Here is a 20,755-nt window from a genome sequence, read left to right as displayed (position 1 = left end):
TTAACTCCTTTTAAATAACACTAATCACACAAATATTAAAATATGAAAGTTTATTTATTTGTTTGGATGTTTGTCCGTCGATCACACTGAAATTACTCAATGGGTTTTGATGAACTTTGGTAGCTTCGCTGGCTTGGCTGACTTGGGTGATAGGATACTTTTTATCCCATGGGAACGCGGGCGAAGCCGCTGACAAAAGCTGGTCAGTAATATTAGTCAGTCTTATTGAGATTGTTATTACTCAGTGCCTTCTAAAAGAAGATCTCAACAGAATAAACTGCAAAAATCATAAAATAAAAAAGTGCCTCTGTATCATTCGTATTCAAATGTAAAATTAATTCTAATAATCACAACGACTGTCACCAGCCAGTTACACTGGAACAAAAATAACCAACAAAAGAATTCAAAGAATTTTACACGCCAATAAAACGCGGCGCTAATTTGTCGTAGTGCGTATGTGTGAAGCACATCTTAGTGAGGGGAAACGAATCGTTATTTATAATTTATTTCCTTAATTAATATAAAGACATCTTGCTTATACCTACTATAGGAATTTTCCTTACCCTGTAGGTCTGAACATGAATACCTATAGTATTTTGTTTAATACACGGTTTTATCTTAAAATTTACGGTAAGTAATGTACGGTATTTCAAATCTGAATATCTGTTACAGAAATCCGTATTTTTATTTTCATGTATAGTTGAACTATTTGCTAATTTTATGCATATTCTAATAAAACAGGACCACTTTTTTTTCAAAACATTGTTACCTTGTCTTCTCCCACCTTGATGAGGTGAGAAAGATTGTCAGACTTTTACTGATTAAAAACCACCGCGTTCCTACTCCTACTTTTTGAGCCAGAGTCCCGGTAACCCGCGAACATTATATTGTCTACGTTAATATTTCCTATAAGAATTTTCGCACTTACAATATCAGCAACTGTAGATAATTAACTTAGAAGAATCACATAAGTAAACAAAAAACATAGGATTATTCCCAAATTTTCAATAACTCGATAATCAAGCTAAGAAAAGACACTGAGACTCCAATAACGACCTCGGGACCACTAGAGACAGCTCAAAACTATCAGTTTTATACACTAATTGGATTATTATACAAAAACTATAGTCACCGTGTGTCTATCCGAAGCAAGTTGTATCGAATAGTCTCCCAGAACTTGAGAATTGCTAACTTTCCTTATTTTAAAAGTCTTACTTTAATGCAGTTTAAGGTTGGAGTTAGGAAGTTAGTGTCTTAACAATTTTATTAAATTTCTATGGCTGCGCTGCGGTTCTGCGAGGTAATGAGAATTCTCAGTTTAATTCTTATGAACTTGTTCTACAGCGTGAAGGTACAGATATTAGGAGTTAGGTGTTACATATCTTTAGTAGGAGTGTTTTATCTGTGTATATTGAGATGGGGATGAATAATGGGATGTGATTCAGGTCCAATTGGTTTCTAATTAGAACATTTCATATTGAACGAATGTGCTGTTAAAAATTGGACGTAAAAGCAATCATGTTTATGCAAACAAAAATATCTTCGTCCGTATGAATGCACACGGAACCCGGCGCAGGAGTCCCGCACAATAAATGTTTATTTTATTGATTTTCACACGGGCCCACACAATGCAACTCTCTGCCCGCTGGTACACTAACATCGTACTCGCATTACTTCGACAGAGTTCTAAACTGTTCGAATAAAATTACTGGGGAACAACTTTGTCCAATTAATAATAATGAATGCGCCAGGGAGCCCTACAGTTGTACAAAAAGTTTTTATTTCGATAAAGTTGCACCGCTCTCATGTGATACGGTTATTAGGACCTTGTGTAACTGAATCGTTTTTTGTACCATTCGGTCTTACTTGTTATTTGAGTCGGTTTAGTAACAATTCATTAATTTTACGATGCGTGTAATTAAATATATATGAAACGATGGTCCTAACAAAGTTTTATTTACTTTTATGAAGGGATTTAAATTAAGTATTATTATTGTTTATGTTTGACGAAACAACTTTCGCTTGTTAAGACTGGGAATCAGGACTCGAGAAGTTTAATGGGACAAATTATAGTGAATTTATTTATTAAGTACAGGTTGTCGACTCGATCATTAGGGATGTTGCTAGGTACCTCAATTAGTGGAAAAAGCACGAATTGAGATTTTTTCCTGGAAGGGGAAGTAATAGGAGCTGTGCTACGCATTCGACCCTACATCCTTGTTGTTAACCATCAAAGTTGTAATTGCGACCTTACGATTCGCTGAACTGTCACGCCCTCGACATACCCCTAACGAATTTTTAATACTGCTAAAAACGCTTATAAACAAAAGCTCAGAGCCTCTGGCGGCGCCCTGTCGGGTTTAATTGCAGGTTTAGTGCCGGCGTTCATTAGGATATGCAGCCGCTTTTTTAACGCGATTATGACGTCGCAGGGTCGGCGATAGCCGTCGAGGGTGCGCTGGGGGCGAGGAGGGTTGCGTCACGTGCGAGGTCCGCACTCCGCAGCCCCACGCATGCGAGACCGCGGGGCGCCGGCCGCGCAGGCGCGCCCCCCGGCTGCCCCCGGACCGCCAGTCTACCGCCGGCCGCCGCGCGCCCCGCCCGCCTGTCTTGTGTAGAGCCGCGACCCGCGAGTGTTCTCAAGTGATGTCGACTTGTGACTAGTGCCATGCTCGTGCTGCGCTGTGTTCTGCTGGCGGCACTCGTCGCTGCCGCCGCCGCCGCCTGGCAGGAGAACGTCAGGCCCAAGGTCTTCGCACAATTAGGTGAGTCCACCGACAATCGGCATAGAAACATGTCGGTGTTAGTGAACTCGTACAACAATAGACTTAATAGCCCTCGAAGCCGATCACGACAGGGACCCCACAAAGTTCGGTACCGCGACGCGCCGAGTATCCAATGTTTATGTTGTTTTGTTTGACGACAACGCGCGAACAAACACTCCATTCAAAAGTTCTCGTGTTTGTGTCAAAACTGTCACGAGTGACTGCCGCGAGGATTGTCATACCTGTTAGATGAAGATTATGAAAATAGTGAGAAAACTATGAATCGTGTCCGAAAACTTACTCATATCATAAGAAAGGCAATCTTACAAGTTGCAGTCTATCTAATTGGAATTAAAACGCAAAATGTAAATCAAACGGAAAAGCAAAACAAAGCTCCGTTACACAATTCTGAACATAAATATGTAAATAACAAACTATCAGATGTAACAGAATAAGACGCGGACGGTAATGTTTTGAACATAACCTCTACACCAAAGTGCACTGTAGTAAACGTCATGTCAATGAATGAATCTTTGAATGAATCAGCTTGTCATTTATTTACAAGACATATTGATTGTTTTAGAGTGATTTTAGAGTAACTATGGAATGATTTTCAAAGATAAGCTATGAAAGTTATAATTGTGACTCAGTTGTTGTCTATTTTTGTTGGCATTCAAACGTATAAATGTCAGAAAAGGGACGATTGTGCAACAAAACTGCAACAAAAGTGATATCACCAACAATGTTGGTAACATTTGCCGGCATCCACGTTCTAAATAGAATAAACAGAACTGCCTGTAGGAGCGCGCCTTGCGGTACACCCATAACGAGTCGCAGTCACGCGACAGTTAGTCCTGCAGGAATAAAGCCAGAATGCACAACTGTAGCGGCATTGTTTTATTGTGCAGTCTGCATTGCGGGGGACGGCCACGTGGCTCTCATTAGTGCAACACAAAGCGAAGCAGTTTGTTCTGCGTTTTGCAATGTTACGCTCGGATTAGCGATCCACGCGATGTTTAACGTAGCGGACGGAACTTTGTCTGCGTTATTCTATGCGTTTTGTAATCTATTACCCTTTTGAAGTTGAACACTATCGGAATAAAGGGTATGAATGTGATCGATTAGCGATGAACCTTGAATTAGAATCAGTAGCCAATGTTTGACGTCAAGACGCGAATGTCGGGAACGTATCCGTTACTGTCGCATATCCGGCTATTGTTTTAGACGCATCAGGTTTAATGCATTGAAATGTTAATGAACTTGACTGTACGGTAATACAAAGGGAAGTGAGATCATTCCGAAGTGTACCAGGTCAAGTGTAAGCACTGCAACATGAGATATCAATAGGAAGTAATAGCGTAAACAGCTCTGAGATAGTTGATGGGGCGGTTAATTAGAATGCTATAGTTACGGTGTTTGATGTAGGGGCACTCGTAGTGGACGTGTCAACACCTCTCTGGTAATATGATCCACCAATCGAAATTAGAAGGGTCAAACTGACCGCAGCGTGCGGTTTAATATACGATCTTCGGTCAATATACTTTAGGAGTACGGAATGACGCTCTCTGTTATAAGGTTTTTATGGGATTCCCTCGCGTTATATTTCGGTCGTTATTAGTGTCACGTTTGAGATGATCTCAGAAATATGATATTTTATCGATATAATGTTTCTTATGTCGCTATTATAGCTTTTATAACCACTTCGTTGTAAGACTCCGACTTTAACATGTACCTACATCATTGAAGACATGAAATTGTACTGGCGCAAAAAAAATTTTTTTGGTGTTATTGTAATGTGACGTTAGTGTCACTTATATTAAGACTTATTATCAATTATGATTTTTTTTTTCATAAAATATAACCCAAATTATTATTTAGTAACTTTAAACATGTGTATATCTGTGATATCGTAGGTAAATTATCAAAGGTAGAGAACTCATGTTATGTAGAGACCGTTCTATAAAACAAAATATAATAGAATTTAAACACGTTGCAGTGATTTAACAAGTTCAAGTAGCGCAATCTCCCAGTAGACAGCACTACAGTAAACTATGCCTTGGGAGATAAGTACTGGCAATCTAACTAACCCAATTTTGTTGGTAATGTTACTGCACTCACGTCCGCTAGCAACCGATATCGTTATTATTACCGAAGTATGCCACTAGAATACTGGGTGCACTTTAAATTGTAACAAGAACTCGAAACTATTACGAAATCCTTTTCCAAATATACGTTTGTAAACTAAATACAAGGGTTATTGGACTCAATAATTCAATATCATTTAAACTGTGATCGTCGAATAATTGGAAGTCATTGAATTGAATGCTGGTCATGGTACAAAGTCAGAGTATAAATGGCATGCATTCTGTATTGCCAATGACATTCAATGAAGAAGAATTGCATTGTGATTCAGCAATGAATGAGGCTCCTCTTTTGGGTTTACCGACATTCAACCAAGTCCAGAAAAGTAATCATACTGACCGCAAGGGAATTATTTGCATTAGGTAGAGGTGGTCATGCAATATTTATGGCAAGAAGATAAAGTACCGTTATGAACAGGAATGAAGGTAAACAATAAAATCACTGTGTAAAAGAAGGTTGCCAGTTTAAGTTCATCTAGACCGGTTCCTTAGGAGTGGGTAGGCAGTGAAGCATGCGGGGAACTGGCTGGGATAAAATCTCTCTGACTCATAAGACGATGACTCAGTAAGCACTAAGATTAACACAGGTCAGGTTTGAAAGCTTTCTTTCCATTTAATAAAACTGATCATAAAAGAGAAGGAAATTAAATTTCGTAATACGATGGCTTCCTTTATAAATTACAAGAAAAAATATAGAAAGAAATAGAATAATGGAGATAATAAATTCTTAATTAAATATTAAAACGCGATACTCTACATCAAAGCATCCACAGAAGGGAGGAAAAGTAAATAAAATAAGTTTATGTATTTACAATATTAAACCTGTACAATATGGGTCCATAAAGTCCTTACACGACGTCTTAGGCGCACTTCGCGTAGGTCCCCTTAAAAAAGTCGAAGATTTATGGTTCAAGGTTGGAACAGGTGACTAAGTCTTTAGTTCAATTCTTACCGTTTATGGTGTTGCGTTATGGGTTCCGACACCCTCCTTTATACTTTAACTGCGAGGATTATAGAACGTTTAAGTGGTCCCATAAAACCGCCGTTCAGTTACAACCTGAAGAAGAAATAAATTACTTAACAGGATAATGCTTTTATGTCCCAAGAATATTTTGTACGTGTCGCGTACTGCCTTATGGGTATTTATTGGGTTATTCGTCAGGAACCAATACTTTGGGGAGCTATTATGTGGTTGTTGGGGTGCATAATGCTACTATGACTTAGTGTTGTTTATGATTCCAGTGTATGGCTTACAATTTATTAAGTCTCGGTGAGGTCTCGGGAGTGGCGCTATTAATTTTTGTCAATGGCTTTTTGTTTTAAAACTTTGGAGGGTCTTATTGTGATGACAAAGTTTCTCTTTTGGAACTGTAGTGTTTCGGTTTTATAATATAATGAGTATGAATGTAACGGGTCCATTTTGTCTAAAAACAAGTATGATTACATTATGTTTCAATATTTTGATGATAAATGTTTATGACATATTAAATGCAATTTATCAAAAGCGGAACGCGTGTCACGCTGTTTTATAAAACAAAATTATAAATCGTTCCCCAAAAACTAGTTCAAGTATCTGCGTTTCACAAGTTAAGATGTCACTCGAAATAAATCGACTTTAGATATGAGTTCCGGTCGTAGAACCAATCAATTTCCGTTGCTCCCGTTACGTGCGTTCAAATAATTTAAAATGTCAATATTAATAAAAATTGTACCGCTACCGATAAAAGTCAATCAAAAAGGACAAAAGTTCAAACATGCTGCATCACAATTGGTTTTAGAACCGAGGAATGCGGCTGTGGAGGAAAACAAAAATGTGTTTAATGGTAACGCGATACGGTGACTAATAGACTGTGCAGCGTCTTTTGCGGTTCGATAATATGTTTGATCAAAACTGAGATTTAGGATAAGGTATTAGGGTTTTGTTTTGGTCGCGTAGGGTTGTGAATGGTGGAGACAAGTAGCACGCACGTGCGTAGGGCATCGCGGCGGGGAGGAGGGGGCAGGGACCCGCCATGGCGCCGCCTGGCGGGAGAGACACAACTTTATGACGACGCGATGTATTGTCTTCCCAGTGTGGGATTTACCGTTTCTTTTGTTTTTATTTTTTCGGACACGCCGATTAATTTCTTTTAGTGGGCTGTTTGGGGTCGCCGGTTCTGCTTGTACAATCAAATTTTCCTCTTTTGTTTTTGAGGCTTTACTTAAGTGCTTTCGCATTTGCGACTCCTCACTTGCCGTTCGGCGAACAACTGCGAATACGGTATACACCCACATATAAATACGGCTTGGCTATTAATATGGCTTGCAGCATGTGCATGGCATTTGTTTCAGTGTGCGTTTCCTTTGCGGGAGTTTGAAAGTGCTTTTCTAACTTTGTGAATGCATTTTGTAGATCGTCTACAAGTTGAATTGGCGATTAGAAACACTTGCAAGTTTATGATTAGCCTTTGATGAATATTTGATTGAAAAATAAATTGAATAAAACAGTAAGTTGCTGAATATTGCTTTCTAAAATCGAAACTATGATTCACTTTAGAACAAATCTTTTGATCCATGATTTATCGAAACCATTTCGTGTAATTCAAAGTTTATGAAAACCACCAAAGGGACTTTTATAAGAAATTCATACCAAACAGGGGAAGAAAAGTGCCTGCAATCGATCGTACCAGCTGTTCTATTCATATTCGCATGAAAAATGGGTTAGAAACGGAATCAAAGAAAGATGGCGGATTGAATGGTGTTTTTATCCCAACCCTTGCTGACGAGGGCTGCGCAAACATTGGTTTAGTAATAAAAATATTTGTCGAAATCCTCAGCGGGGAAAAGGAAACTGTATGAACGGTAGTCGATTCTTTGCAAAATAGAGAGCGAGTGCGCCTACACCATTGTCATGCAGTTTTTAAACCGGGATTAAAATGAGCTAATCATGAACACGGAAGGGGACGACAATCAGCTCCGGTTTTGTATCTCCTATTCAATTTTTTTCTACAAACATAATTAAAACATTTATTCGGGAGACCCTCGTTTTATCTATTAGGTTTACATCGCGGACAATTCATAGTGAATGTTTTCTATTCTCACACTCGTTTGATATTGTACCGTTTACTTTATTCAAACACAAGTTATTTTATAGCTCCCGTGATCTGTAATTCCAATATCTTTAATTACTTCGGTGTATTTAATACATGATAAGTTCGACTTGATACATCTGGTTTCTATGGAAATTTTACTTACTTGTACCAATTAGTATTCTATACGAGATTTGTAATTAGGAGTTGTTGGTATATTTACACGTTTGTTTAGCTTTTCGTATTCAACTTGTTGATTAGGCTTCGTCCAAAATTCCATAGAAATTACCTCATGAATGACATTATTTGTTTCGTTCTTAGTCAGAAGATCATCTGATCGTTATTAGGGTTTTAATGTATGCTTGTTTTCATTAAGTTAACTATGTGTCACCCTTCTACAATATGCATGTGCTATAAATCTTCATATACGTTCTCATTTGCAGTGAGTCGCATTTAAAACCCTTCTCATTTGAAAAGGCACCGATGAATGGCTCAGAGTCAATGGATCGTAAGAAATGGGCCAGTGACGTGGAGCAAGGCAAGTGAAACGTGTTCCGCGACCATTTTATAAGGGTCTCTGATAGCTTAGTGGATTCCTCTTGTGTGTACGTGTGCGATAAGTCAGGGTAATGTGCGATTTTTTTATTCTGATTATTTGATTTAGTACTCGTGTTGCGAAGAGATATGAAAGAGCTCGTTATTTGAATATGGTAGGGGTTAGTGAACGGTAAATTTAATAAAATAAAAAGTCATTTAACTTTTTGTGTTATCATTTGCATTGTCTGCAGATTCTGAAAGAGTTCGTTAAAGCCATTTTAGACTAAATATATTTTCGTACATTTTTAATTTTCTATTACTTGGTGTGCTTTTATTTCATAATCCCTGAGAAGATTTATTAAGCTAATGACAGCATCATAATGACTAAATTCTGAATTAACAAAACCTTTTAAACTATCAAGAATATCTCAGGTGTGTCACGTTTATGTAGACTTGAGGGGTCTTCTAAAGCTGGTAGTGGTTCCTCGTTAATGAGCCAGGTGGTTCGTGCACAATGTGGACCGTAACAATAGGAATGTAGCAGCTAAGGGTGGCGCGGCTCCCCTACGTACCGTATGAATTTAAAACGGCGATATTATTCCCATTTTAGTTTTAAAAACAAAAATCCATAAGCTTTTATTGATAGACTACGATGAAGAAATAAATGATAGAAATAATACTAACGCTTTGACTGTGAATAAGTTCAATTCAAAGCAGTTTAAAACGTCTAACAGTGTGAAGTTTGTTCAGCGAACGGTAGAAAATATTGATAAAAATGAACTTGACCCAAAAGTATGGATTAAGAATCGTTTTCAAACTCTTGAAACTCTTCGTTCTTGAGAGTTTTCTACGGATTCTTTTAGCACGTGCTGGAGCTTAGGACTTTTGTGAATGAAAACGACTTTCGAATCGGATTTACTATGAAAGTTGGTATCAAGGCGAACTTAATATATTTTGAGCTGACTTCAAAAAAGATTGTCAGTGTCTTTTTCTAAGACTTTTACTTTTAGGAATTTGATATTTCACTCCAACTTTAACTTGTTTTAATATGTCTTTTTGTGTTAATCAGTGTAATATAAGAATCGTAAATTCTTGTGGTACATTTTAGAGTGGCTCCGTCTTAAATCCGATACATTGAATGCTCGCTATTGTCTTATTAATGGTTCCTTCTAAGATTGGATGTGGGAGTGTATTTGATTATTTATTAGGTCTTAAAGTGGGATGACATCAATTCTAGCTGCGACCTCACATGAGAAACACTTCTCTAATTTCCTACTCCATTTCAGTTACTTGATATGACATAAATAAGTTTAGATTAGAATTTAAAATTACTCCGTCGATTTTATTTAATAGTCCACTCTGCTGCTTACTTGAAATTGGTTTTGAAATTTTGTGATTAAGGTAAGGTGGAAGCTTTTTGTCATTATCGTGATACTTTTACGATGTTTGATAAATTTATTTCTTAGTATAATATCGTTTTGGTTGGTAGTAGTTAAGTATGTGTCAGGTTTAATTTTGGACGGATTAATAAGAGAATCTTTTTGATTTTCAAAGTCTCCAAATCAAAATATGGCTCCTCCTAGTACGATTAGAATAAGATTAGTGATGAAATTGTGGTAACCATTATACTACGAAATAAATTCTTAGAGGCTCTGGTTAGGTACCGATAATATAGTTTTTAATATCGCAAATAGTTTTGTTTACAGCATTTGTTGCTTTAAGTATCATAATTCAAACTGACGACAGTTTCCTGAAATCTTTGATCTTAGCTAACATTTTCGCAAATGTTTAGTTTAGACGGTAACCGTTCAACAGACGCAGGAAACATAAGTTCAAGCAGAACGGGTTCAGTATATTTAGAGCCCTAAAAATAAACAGATCGTGCGGCCCTTCTACACTTGAACTTGAGTCGAGTTCAATGACCGAACTCAATGATAACTGTGCACTACTGTCTTTATACTTTCTCATCTTTTTGAGATATGAGCTATGAGGAAAAAAAAGAAATATTTACACTCACTTAATTCTCAATAGAAGCTGTTTCTGCCATAGAAGTGCCATCCACAGCAAAGCAACAAAAGGAAAAGTTTTTAGTTCAAATATTAATATTAGATTCTGTATTGTACTCTGATGGCAGCTTCCTACAAGGGACCAACAATCGATCTTCTCTTAAAAGTTGAACAATAAATCCTTTTAGAGACATAATAGAGTTGAGAATGCAATAAACGGGTTAAACACAATTGATGTTGAGAGATATTCTATGCTGTCTATTCAAATTATCGAAGATCGAGCCGGAAGCCAGTCTGGCGATTGTAATAGCAAATAACGGAGTTCGAGACCAGCGTGTAAAGTAACAGGAATACTGGTGGTGTGATGTTATCTTATTTATGCTAACAATGATAGGTTTGGATAACGATGACAAAGTATGGGAGCAAAAACAAATAAGTGTAAAGATAACAAATACTAAAAAGAAAGGGCTTGTTACTATTGATATACCGGAGCTGCGGACTACCTAGCGAGATACCGGGCTTCGGCTCGAAAAGCAGGAGTAGGAATGGGGTGGTTTCTAGTCAGTAAGAGTCTGACACTCCCTCTGGCCTAGCCCAAGGAGGAGAAAGCATTAGATGATTTTGCCTTAAAAATAAACTATTGATATAAATTGTTCAAGTATGTAGTAGATAAAATATACCTAGTTTTCCACAAGAAAAATCCCTTTAATATATTGGTATTTCTTGTACTCGCTCAAGAAAAACCCTTAGATATTATTTACTCTTCTCACAACGAGCTCATTAGAATCATTAAAAACAGTGCTCGTTGTTCTGTTAACTAATTTCTTGTGTATGTCTTCTATAGCTACATGCTAACAATGAGTCAGTAACAGATACTCGCTCGAGTAGTAATGTCGACCTGGATTCAATAAAAAATGTATAGAAACCCCCTCATTTGTGGTGGTGTTGTGCATAATACAGTCTCTGGGAGTATCGTGTTGACTATCGATTACTCTATATTCGGAAACACGTCTGCGATGGCTCGTCGCCGACTGGAATAATGTCTTCCGTGGCATTCATTTATGTTTCATACAATTCTTTAATATTCTCCTTTTATATAATAAAAGCTAAATTGTTACTTGGTGTTATAATGTTTGGATTAAATTGTTTCTCGTTTGTTGTACGTTGTAAACTTCTCTTGTTACCCCTAGCTCGTTTAGTTACTTTTTTATCTTTTTTCCACTATTGTCATGTAGAAACTGTGTGTCTCTTATATTTAACATGATAATTTAATTTTGTTCCTTTTTAGTCGCTTTTAGCTCTCTTACCATTTGTGTCTTTTACAAAATTGTTTGTGATTTTTATGTTTTTAGTTACGAGTTTAGTTTTATTCTTTGCGTGTTTATTCTTCTGTTCTTTGGTAATTTTGTTTAAAGCCATTATTTCCATTTTGCCTTTTGTAATCCTATAAGAGATCTGTAAGTAAGGATAGTCTTACATAAGTGTTAATATGAAATCCAAAGCAGATGTAGAAATCCGCTGCCTTACAGTTAACTCGATCAATACACGCTCGAATAATTGAAGCAATTCGATCTGTTTCGAAACGCTGTGTTTAAAGAAAGTGCATCAGCCGTTTATTTTCATGGAAACGTGAGAGCTTTCGTTACCGGATTTCGGAGAGCTGTTGATTATAACGTTCCAATGTGAATGGATTTTCGTAAACGTGGATGTTACGTAATATTTGTGTTGTTTGTTGGATAACTATTTGTTATTAAATGTACGCCTTAATGCTTTTGTACTGCATTTAGCTTCATGGAAGTTGTGCATATGTATGTTTTTGGATTTCTTTTCTATTCTTTTTTTCTCTTGTTTGCTACTTTTAGTACTTTAGGATTTTTCTCACGTTCAACATCATCATCATATCAGCCACAATACGTCCCCTGCTGAACATAGGCCTCCCACAATAACTTCCAGATAGGCTGGTTGGAAGCTCCCTGCAATCTCAATCAGGTCGTCCGTCCACCTCATGTTGTCATCATGTTGTGTAATTCGGTTAGTAAATAAAAGCTATTAAAACAATGGACACTGAAAATAAATATTACCCTTTACTTTTACTAACAATAGCAGTTTTCAATTTACCCCTTACTTATACAATAACGATGGCTGCTAAAATGCCATAGCTTAGCCTTCATTGTAAAAGTCAGTAGGCATAAAACTAAGCAAGCGTGCTTCATGGAAATAAGCCCATTTTTGCCAACTATTACGCGGTTAAACTCTTACCCAGAACAGTGGAAAGTGCTCGAGACGTCTGGAACTGTTAAAAGTTAAATAAACTGGGAATTAATTTGTTAAAGGGTTAAGCTTTTACATTGTTGAGTATATTGGTTGTTATGTCGCGTTCAGAGGACGGTTTTTGCAAAGGCGTCGTCTATATGTACATTTTTAACTGCGCGGTTAGCATAGTGATTGCAATATTCGATTTAAGCACGGAACAAGTCTTTGTGTGATACGTGTTTGGCGACGATCTGATGCGTAGGTATCTACTCGTATGTGAAATTCTGTTTTTGTCAACGTATCCACAACACTAAAGGAAATCATAGTATACAAGAAGTTTTCTAGAGTATTTCTAGTACTTGTAACTGATTCTGAAATGACTCAGTCCTAAGATATTGTTCATTTATAATACTTTGTATGAAAGTTTCAATGGCCATCTGGGCCGTTACTGATGACTTCATTCAGAGAGCTCATTCTATTCCCAACACAGCTTCATAATTATATTTAGAATAGACATAGAGAGGCAACTTAATGCGTTCCACTTTAATTCATTCCTTTATTCATTTAAGTGGAAAGAACTAGTGAGGGCTTGTAAGCTAGCATGAAGCGTGAATGAAAGAGGGCCGGAGGAGGATGCAGGATCTGTGGGGAAGTAGGGATTACACACGATGATGGTTGCTTCCCTTCATTGTAAAGATGCGTGGAATATTATTCTGAATGTTTCGCATTTAATGTTTTGTTGGATCTGATATTCGGTTTTGATGAAGATTTTATTGATGGTCTTCATGAAATTTGGTGAAGTTTCAATTTGGTTACGTTATTTTGGGATTGTACGTATACAATTTATAATTCCTTGTTTAATTCTATGGGTAATGTCATTTTGATGTAAATTTTGATCTTCTGTATTCAAACCACAAAACATAATATATCATTTATTATAAACACTACTAAATTTCGGTAGCATTATAAATCAGTACAATCAAACCATTTCTCATAGTTAAATGTCACAGAATCTATCATAAAACTATCTCTGAATAAATCCATTCCCTTTATTTAATAATTCTTGTACATTCAAATTCAAAGGGATATCATATTGCAACGTAGTGTTTCAATGAGTAATAAATTCAAATCGCCCGTGGCGCCATCTTGTATGATATTTATGCGTGATAATAATTAATGAACTTATGCAGAGTACTTGGCACAACTTTTAGACGTACTCCCCCTTCCCCTCTTCTTGGTAACTTGTAAAGTTTGGAAACTTGCTTTCCTTTATTTGTAACGTGGGTGGGTGTTCGGTCAGTTTTGTTGAAAATTGGAGAAAGAAGAAGAAAGATTACTTGGTGATTTAGTTTTGTGGTGAATCTTGGATTTTTATTAAGAGGATAAGATTTATTCGCATCTTTCTATATAAACAACATAGCTTAGCTGAGTCCGTTTCCACCAGTGCTAAACTATGTGTACTAATGAATATGATTGGTGGAAGCCAAACGCATCCATAGCAACGTAGCATAGCACATCTCTGGTGGAAAATCACCCTAAACTTAAACAATAATACCTGTTTCCAGATTTTGGTAGATCAAAACAATCCTATGACTTTTAGCAATTTTTTTTTTCAGTCCAAAATACCGCAACGCGAACCTCTGATATTGGCTTTATTAAACTTATTGTGTACCCCTGCTGTCATATCGTTACTTATATGACTTTTACGACACATGTCATACGTAATTGCTTAGGCGCTGTTGAATCCCCCAGGCATCTTACAAAAACCGCGCCAAGCGATTATAACCTCTATGGGTATCAACATCCCTGTGGATATAATTTAATATTGTTTATTATTACATTGTAGTTATTATGGAATGCCAAAAGTGCAAAAAAAGCCTATCTAAAAAAGGATCCCATTTCATTTGTCAAGGACCTTGCCAAGGAACTTTCCACCGGAACTGCGTGAAGGGATTAGCCGCTGATATGAAAGCGGGTAAAAACAGAATTTACTGCAATAATTGTGAGGAGGAGGAGGGAAGTGATGATGATGAACCAGATGCAGAAGAGGATACCTGTGACCTTCAAAAAATGTTGAAAGACATACAAAAGAAGGTCGGCGCTATACCTGAACTAAAAGTACATCTGGATGTAATCAAGCACAGCATAAGTTTACTGTCTGATAAGTACGACTCCCTTATAAAGGAGCACGAACAAGCTAAGGATAAAATTGCTAAGCTTGAGAAGTCATCATTAAACACTACCAATAGATGTGTATACTTAGAGAAGTGCAACTTAGCTCTCGAACAAAAATTGAACGAATATGAGCAATCATCGCGCAAATTAAACATTGAAATCGTAGGAGTAGAATACCTACCTAATGAAAATGTGAAAGATATAGTAACTAAAATAGGTGATGAAATAGGAGTGAGTAGTCACAACATCGAGTGGGTGAAGCGTAGTCGACCAGCAAAACAAGGGGCAAAACCATCTCCTATAATCATAGGATTCAAGGCATCAGGAGTAGAATGTAGAAATAAATGGTTGGAGAAGCGCCGCCAGATGTTTGAAAAATCCATAACCAGTAACATGATTATTCCCGGCGGATCGGTAAACAACAGAATATATATTAATGAAGATCTCATACCAACAACAAGAGCCTTGTTATGGAACGCGAAAAAACAACTCCATGGTGTCTGCAAATATATTTGGGTATCAAACGGAAAAATCCTGGTGAAGAAAGCGGAAGGCGAAAAAACCATATGGTTAAGGTCTCAAAGTGATATAAGTGATTTAATGAAATGAATGTTCGTAACTATGGACGTTCTAGATTGCAGGTACCTACTTTTTATTTATATTATTAACATATGTTTTACCTATGTCTACCTAAATTAAGTAAAATTCGCAGATTTCAATGATATTAATATAATAAACGAAAATATTGTAAACTTTAACTCTGTTGATGATATTAATGTTTGGTTAAAACCATTAAAACCATTCGCAAACACAAAAACACTAAGTGTATTACATATAAATATACGTTCTATAGTTAAACACTTTAGTGAATTGTTAGTAACAATAGGCAATTGCATTGATTTGTTAGATATAATAGTCTTAACAGAATCTAATATAAATTACTCATTATTATCATTTTATAATATTAAAGGGTACAACCTAAACAGTTATGTTAGAACGGGTCGTAGCGGTGGTGGCGTGTTGGTGTACACGCGCGCTGAGTTGTGTGCAAGTGTGTGTGACCTAGCAACACCCGCAAATTGTGCGCGGGCGGCGGAGTACGTTTCCATTACACTTGATTATAATAATGAACAGATACACCTTTTATCAATTTACAGGCCTCCTAAAATTAATAAAAAAGATAAAATAAAACAGTTCCTAATTGAATTGCGAAGTATCCTAGAAAATTTACCACCAAATAAAAAAGTAATTATATGTGGCGATATTAATATTAACCTTTTAAATAGTTCTGACCAATATGTTAACTCGTATGAAAACTTACTTTCTGAGTACGGTTTTACTAAATGTATAAATGACGTCACACGTAAGGAAATTTTATTAGGTAAAATTGTGCAATCTTGTTTAGACCACATATACATAAGAGCGAATAATGTATCTATTAACTCGGCAGTTATAAAATATAAAATCTCTGATCACTTTTTTGTGTCAGCCGTGGTGGAATGGAAACAAACTCCGACGCCGCGCGCGCGCGATTCTCGTGCACATGCGCCTAGCAAACGGGTACTTGACAATAAAATTGTAAAACAAAAATTGGAAAATGTCGATTTCGATAGTTTATTGTCAATTGACTGTCCATGTGAATTGTATAGTAAATTTTGTGGAATATTTACTGACATTTATAATGAAAGTTATAAAATTGTTTGTACAAAAAACAGTGAGAGAAATAAAAAACCATGGATAGATAACAATTTAAAAGCTATGATAGAAGAAAAAGATAGATTATTTAACGTATGGTGTAACGAACCAAAGAATATGCTAAAACGCCTTAATTATACTAGATATAGAAACAGATGCCAAAAAGCAATAAATAAAAGTAAAAATATATATGATACTAATAGTATAATAGATTGTAAAAATAATATTAAGAAGTTATGGGAAAAAATAAATAGTTTAATAGGAAATACAAAACCGTCCTTAGATAGTTTAATTATTTCTAATATGGACAGCTCAATATCTATTTCGGAAATATGTAATAAATTTGCAATAACATTTACAGAAGAAATAGAAAAAATCAAGCATCAATGTAATGAAACATGGATAAACAGAAAGGAATATGTGGCACTCACGGACAGGTCTATGAGATGGCAACCGGTGACCGCTAGCGATATAAACAATGTCATTAAAACCATGAGTACTAACAAATCACCGGGAACTGATTTAGTTCGTATGTCCGATATAAAAATAATTGCGAAAAAGTTGTGTCCTGTATTGGCCAAACTCGTAAACCTGTCAGTTGCTACAGGTACTTTCCCAAATAAATTAAAAGAGGCAATTGTACGTCCTATACACAAAAAAGGAAATTTTAAAGATGTTTCAAATTATCGACCGATAGCTATATTGTCAAGCGTAGATAAGATTATGGAAAAATGTGTAGTTAATCAACTAGGAAAATATTTACAACAGAATAATATTATCAAAGGGTGTCAACACGGGTTCTTAAAGGGTAAAAGTACAAGTACATTGTTATCTGAATTTACTGATGAAATTAATAATTATTTAGAGGATAAAAAAATTGTAATATCCATATTTTTTGACTATAAGAAAGCATTTGATACATTGCAAAAAGATACCCTTATTAATGCTATGAAGGAGTGCGGTGTGGGACAACCACTAAACCAGTGGTTTAGTGATTACCTCACAGGGCGCTCTTACCGGGTAAAGGTGGGTGATACTCTCAGTGACAGGGTGGAGGTACGGAGCGGAGTGCCTCAAGGATCAGGATGTGGTCCTATCTGCTACCTCATGCACGTGAACAGCTTATGCGGAGTGTTGCGTCATTGCTCGTCATACATGTACGCAGACGATCTATGTGTGCTCCGCGCCGGAACCGACATCAATGACATCTGTCCGTTAATCCAGCAAGACATAGACGCAGTAGTTAAATGGTCCCATGACAATGGGATTATTCTAAATGCCGATAAAACCAAACTTCTTGTCATCAGATCACCATATTCACACCTATCCATTTCTACTCCTAAATTGATAACACACGAATACTCATGTTTTCATAATCATTTAATAAATTGTAATTGTAAACCTGTTGAAGCTGTTAATTCTGTTACATATCTTGGTGTCAAAATAGATGAAAGTTTTTCATGGTCCTGTCATGTAGATTACATTTGTAGTAAATTAAGAATATTACTTAGTAAGTTTTATCATTTAAGTTACAAAGTTCCTATTAAAATATTAAGATGTTTGTATCTATCCTTAGTAGAATCAATAATAAGTTATGCTCTTGATAGCTACGGGCTAACGTTTAAGACTTACATAAATAAATTAGAATCATTACAAATAAGATTTCTTAAACTATTAGTTACAAAAAAGACTAAAATAAGTTGCAAAGACGATTATAGAAAATTGTATAAAATTTGTAAGATCTTACCGGTTCATTTAAAACATACATACCTTTTAGCTATAAACCAGCACGGCAGGAAGGAGCATGACTTATCTATTGTGACAAATAACCACAGTACACGGTCGGTGGCTGCCGGTAAATTTAATGTTCCAAGAGTCAATAATTACTTCGGCGATAGAACTCTAAAGAAACGGATACCTTACGTGCTTAATAGTTTACCAGCAGACATTCGACAGGAAAATAATAAAAGAATTTTTAAAAGTAAGTTAAAAAAATACCTGTTTAAAATACTTATATAGAATTATATAGAATATATATTATATAGAATAAACAGTAGATAATAACTTTGTATAACAATGCGGCGCAACACCCACAGTCAAACCGCTAAACCGGTTTTGTGGGAAATTGTCATAAATATAATGCTGTATTTCTTTTATATAAATAAATAATAATAATAATAATAATAATAATAATAATTGCTTGGTATAGCGTGCTACTATAAATATGGGTTCCTGTTTTGAGTAAGGATCCTTCTAAAAGATGACATAAACTTTGAATATGAAGTAGGCATTTTATCTCCTCATTAATTTACTACTACAAGACTGTTTTTTTAATAAAACTTTAGAATTTTTCAACAAAAAATGTGAAGTTAAGTTAAGAACATCTTTAGTTTTAACTGTTCTTTTCTCACGAAACTTTCTGCCTCGCGCAGCAAAACTGTGGAATGAGCTGTCGTCAGCGGTATTTCCGAACTGATACGACCTTCAAACCTTTAAGAAAAGAGCGTATTCCTTTTTAAAAGGCCGGCAACGCACCTGTGTCTCCTCTGGTGTTGTGGGTGTCTATGGGCGGCGCTGATCGCTTACCATCAGGTAACGCGTCTTTCGAAAAAAAGCTCTAATAGGTAGTATTGATATAATATTACTCAAGATTTTTTGAACGCATTATTGCTCATTGAAGTTGGCACTTACTAGATCATGTTTAGAACTATGTTCGTAGTACAACAGCTAGCAATAAATAAAGTGGTGGGGAGTCAGAAAAACGGTCGTTATTAACATTTGTGCGAGAAGCGGGTTTATTTCGCAATTCATAACATCTACCAAAATATTTTGGTATCGTTTGGATTTTCTTACTATTGTGGTAATGGTTTACAAGATTTATGTTACCCTGTTTATTATGGGGGGAGGCTCTTTGATATAATTCTTGTTATCAATTATATTAAGTGAATGAGGCACATATAGAGGTAGTCTATCGAAATTGCAGACATCATCAAGTCTACGAAAATTATCGGTGCTAGCTCAGCTGAATTAGAATTTAAAATTTTTACATTATATTCTTAGTTGTAATAATTTACTACTTAGTACTTTATTTATTAAATGACAGGTCTAGGTAACTACTGGAACGTGGGCCAACATCTTCAGAGCTAAAAAGGTTGGATAACCTTCCATATGACGTTTCTTTGGAAGTACCGTATGCAGAATGTCTCTAAAGTCGACGTCCAGTCGTAACGTCGTACTAGGTTCTGATTATATACTATATACACTAACACTAACATATATACTAACAGTTGGAACCTTGCTGATCACCTGATGCCACATAGACGTTGACTTCAGGGACACCTGTATAAACTAACCTCACGAGAGCTTAGTTAGTTTATCAAATCAGCTAACATTTGTTTTCCAATTAAAATTCTTATACAATTTACCTATAATAGCGTTTTTAATAACTAACTAATCCTTTTTGCGCAGATTCCATTTCTGATCTGTGTTATTAAGATGGTTTAATGGAGACATTACTTGTCAAATTGTTAGTTTTTATGTTGTACTGACACTGGACAGTACTGCACTGTCGTATTGAATTGGTCACTTTTTACTTTGCTAATGAAAGATCCCGGTCTCAACCCGAATGATTCATGCATTGCTATTTATAATTTTATAGTGTTTTAACGATCAAATATTTTATGTGTAATTTTTTCAGTTAAGCTATAAAAAAATATGTTGATGTATGTAATTTGAGTTTGATTTGTTGATTTAGTATTCAAACTGGGGTAGTACAAAAACCAGGTTTTCTCATGATGTTTTCTTATACTTTAATTCAACTTCTAATAGGAGTATCTGTTTGTAATATTGGACACACGATACCTACATCAAATAATAGTAAATTCAATTCAAATTTTCTGTCTGTCTGATATTTTGGCTAATCTCTGAAATGGCTGAACCAATTTTGACGTAACATTTATTGATAGGTAGCTAGGCTACTTTAGCTAGGAGTACATAAATAAGGCTACTTTTTACTAGTCACAAATTCCGTAACCCACGCGAGCGAAACCGCTGGCATCAGCTACTCAACAATAAATGTTTTCATCTATTTTTAGCTTCAGGTAGAAAATTATGGA

The 20,755-nt window shown here is 35.9% G+C and overlaps 3 protein-coding genes across 7 annotated transcripts in view; all 3 read left to right on the top strand.

Moving 5' to 3' along the window:
• The first annotated feature begins 2,574 nt into the window (after nt 1–2,574).
• Nucleotides 2,575–20,755, top strand: part of LOC118265860 (semaphorin-1A) — a 337,918-nt gene continuing 319,737 nt past the window's right edge. For all 5 annotated transcript variants that reach the window (XM_050695142.1, XM_050695145.1, XM_050695140.1 and 2 more), the window contains exon 1: nt 2,575–2,765. In XM_050695142.1, coding sequence (XP_050551099.1) covers nt 2,669–2,765 — 97 coding nt within the window. In that variant the 5' untranslated portion in view covers nt 2,575–2,668. The remainder of the gene's footprint in view (nt 2,766–20,755) is intronic.
• LOC126910894 (uncharacterized) lies at nt 14,622–16,107 on the top strand. Its single transcript, XM_050695147.1, has one exon. The coding sequence runs from the start codon at nt 14,622–14,624 to the stop codon at nt 15,552–15,554; it is 933 nt and encodes a 310-aa protein (XP_050551104.1). The 3' UTR covers nt 15,555–16,107.
• On the top strand, nt 17,493–18,798 carry LOC126910893 (uncharacterized). Its single transcript, XM_050695146.1, has one exon. The coding sequence runs from the start codon at nt 17,589–17,591 to the stop codon at nt 18,657–18,659; it is 1,071 nt and encodes a 356-aa protein (XP_050551103.1). The 5' UTR covers nt 17,493–17,588; the 3' UTR covers nt 18,660–18,798.

This window comes from Spodoptera frugiperda, chromosome 7 (assembly GCF_023101765.2).
Source record: "Spodoptera frugiperda isolate SF20-4 chromosome 7, AGI-APGP_CSIRO_Sfru_2.0, whole genome shotgun sequence".
NCBI lineage: Eukaryota > Metazoa > Arthropoda > Insecta > Lepidoptera > Noctuidae > Spodoptera > Spodoptera frugiperda.
Note: the sequence above shows the minus strand (reverse complement) of the source record. Positions and strands in the feature narration are given on the sequence as shown.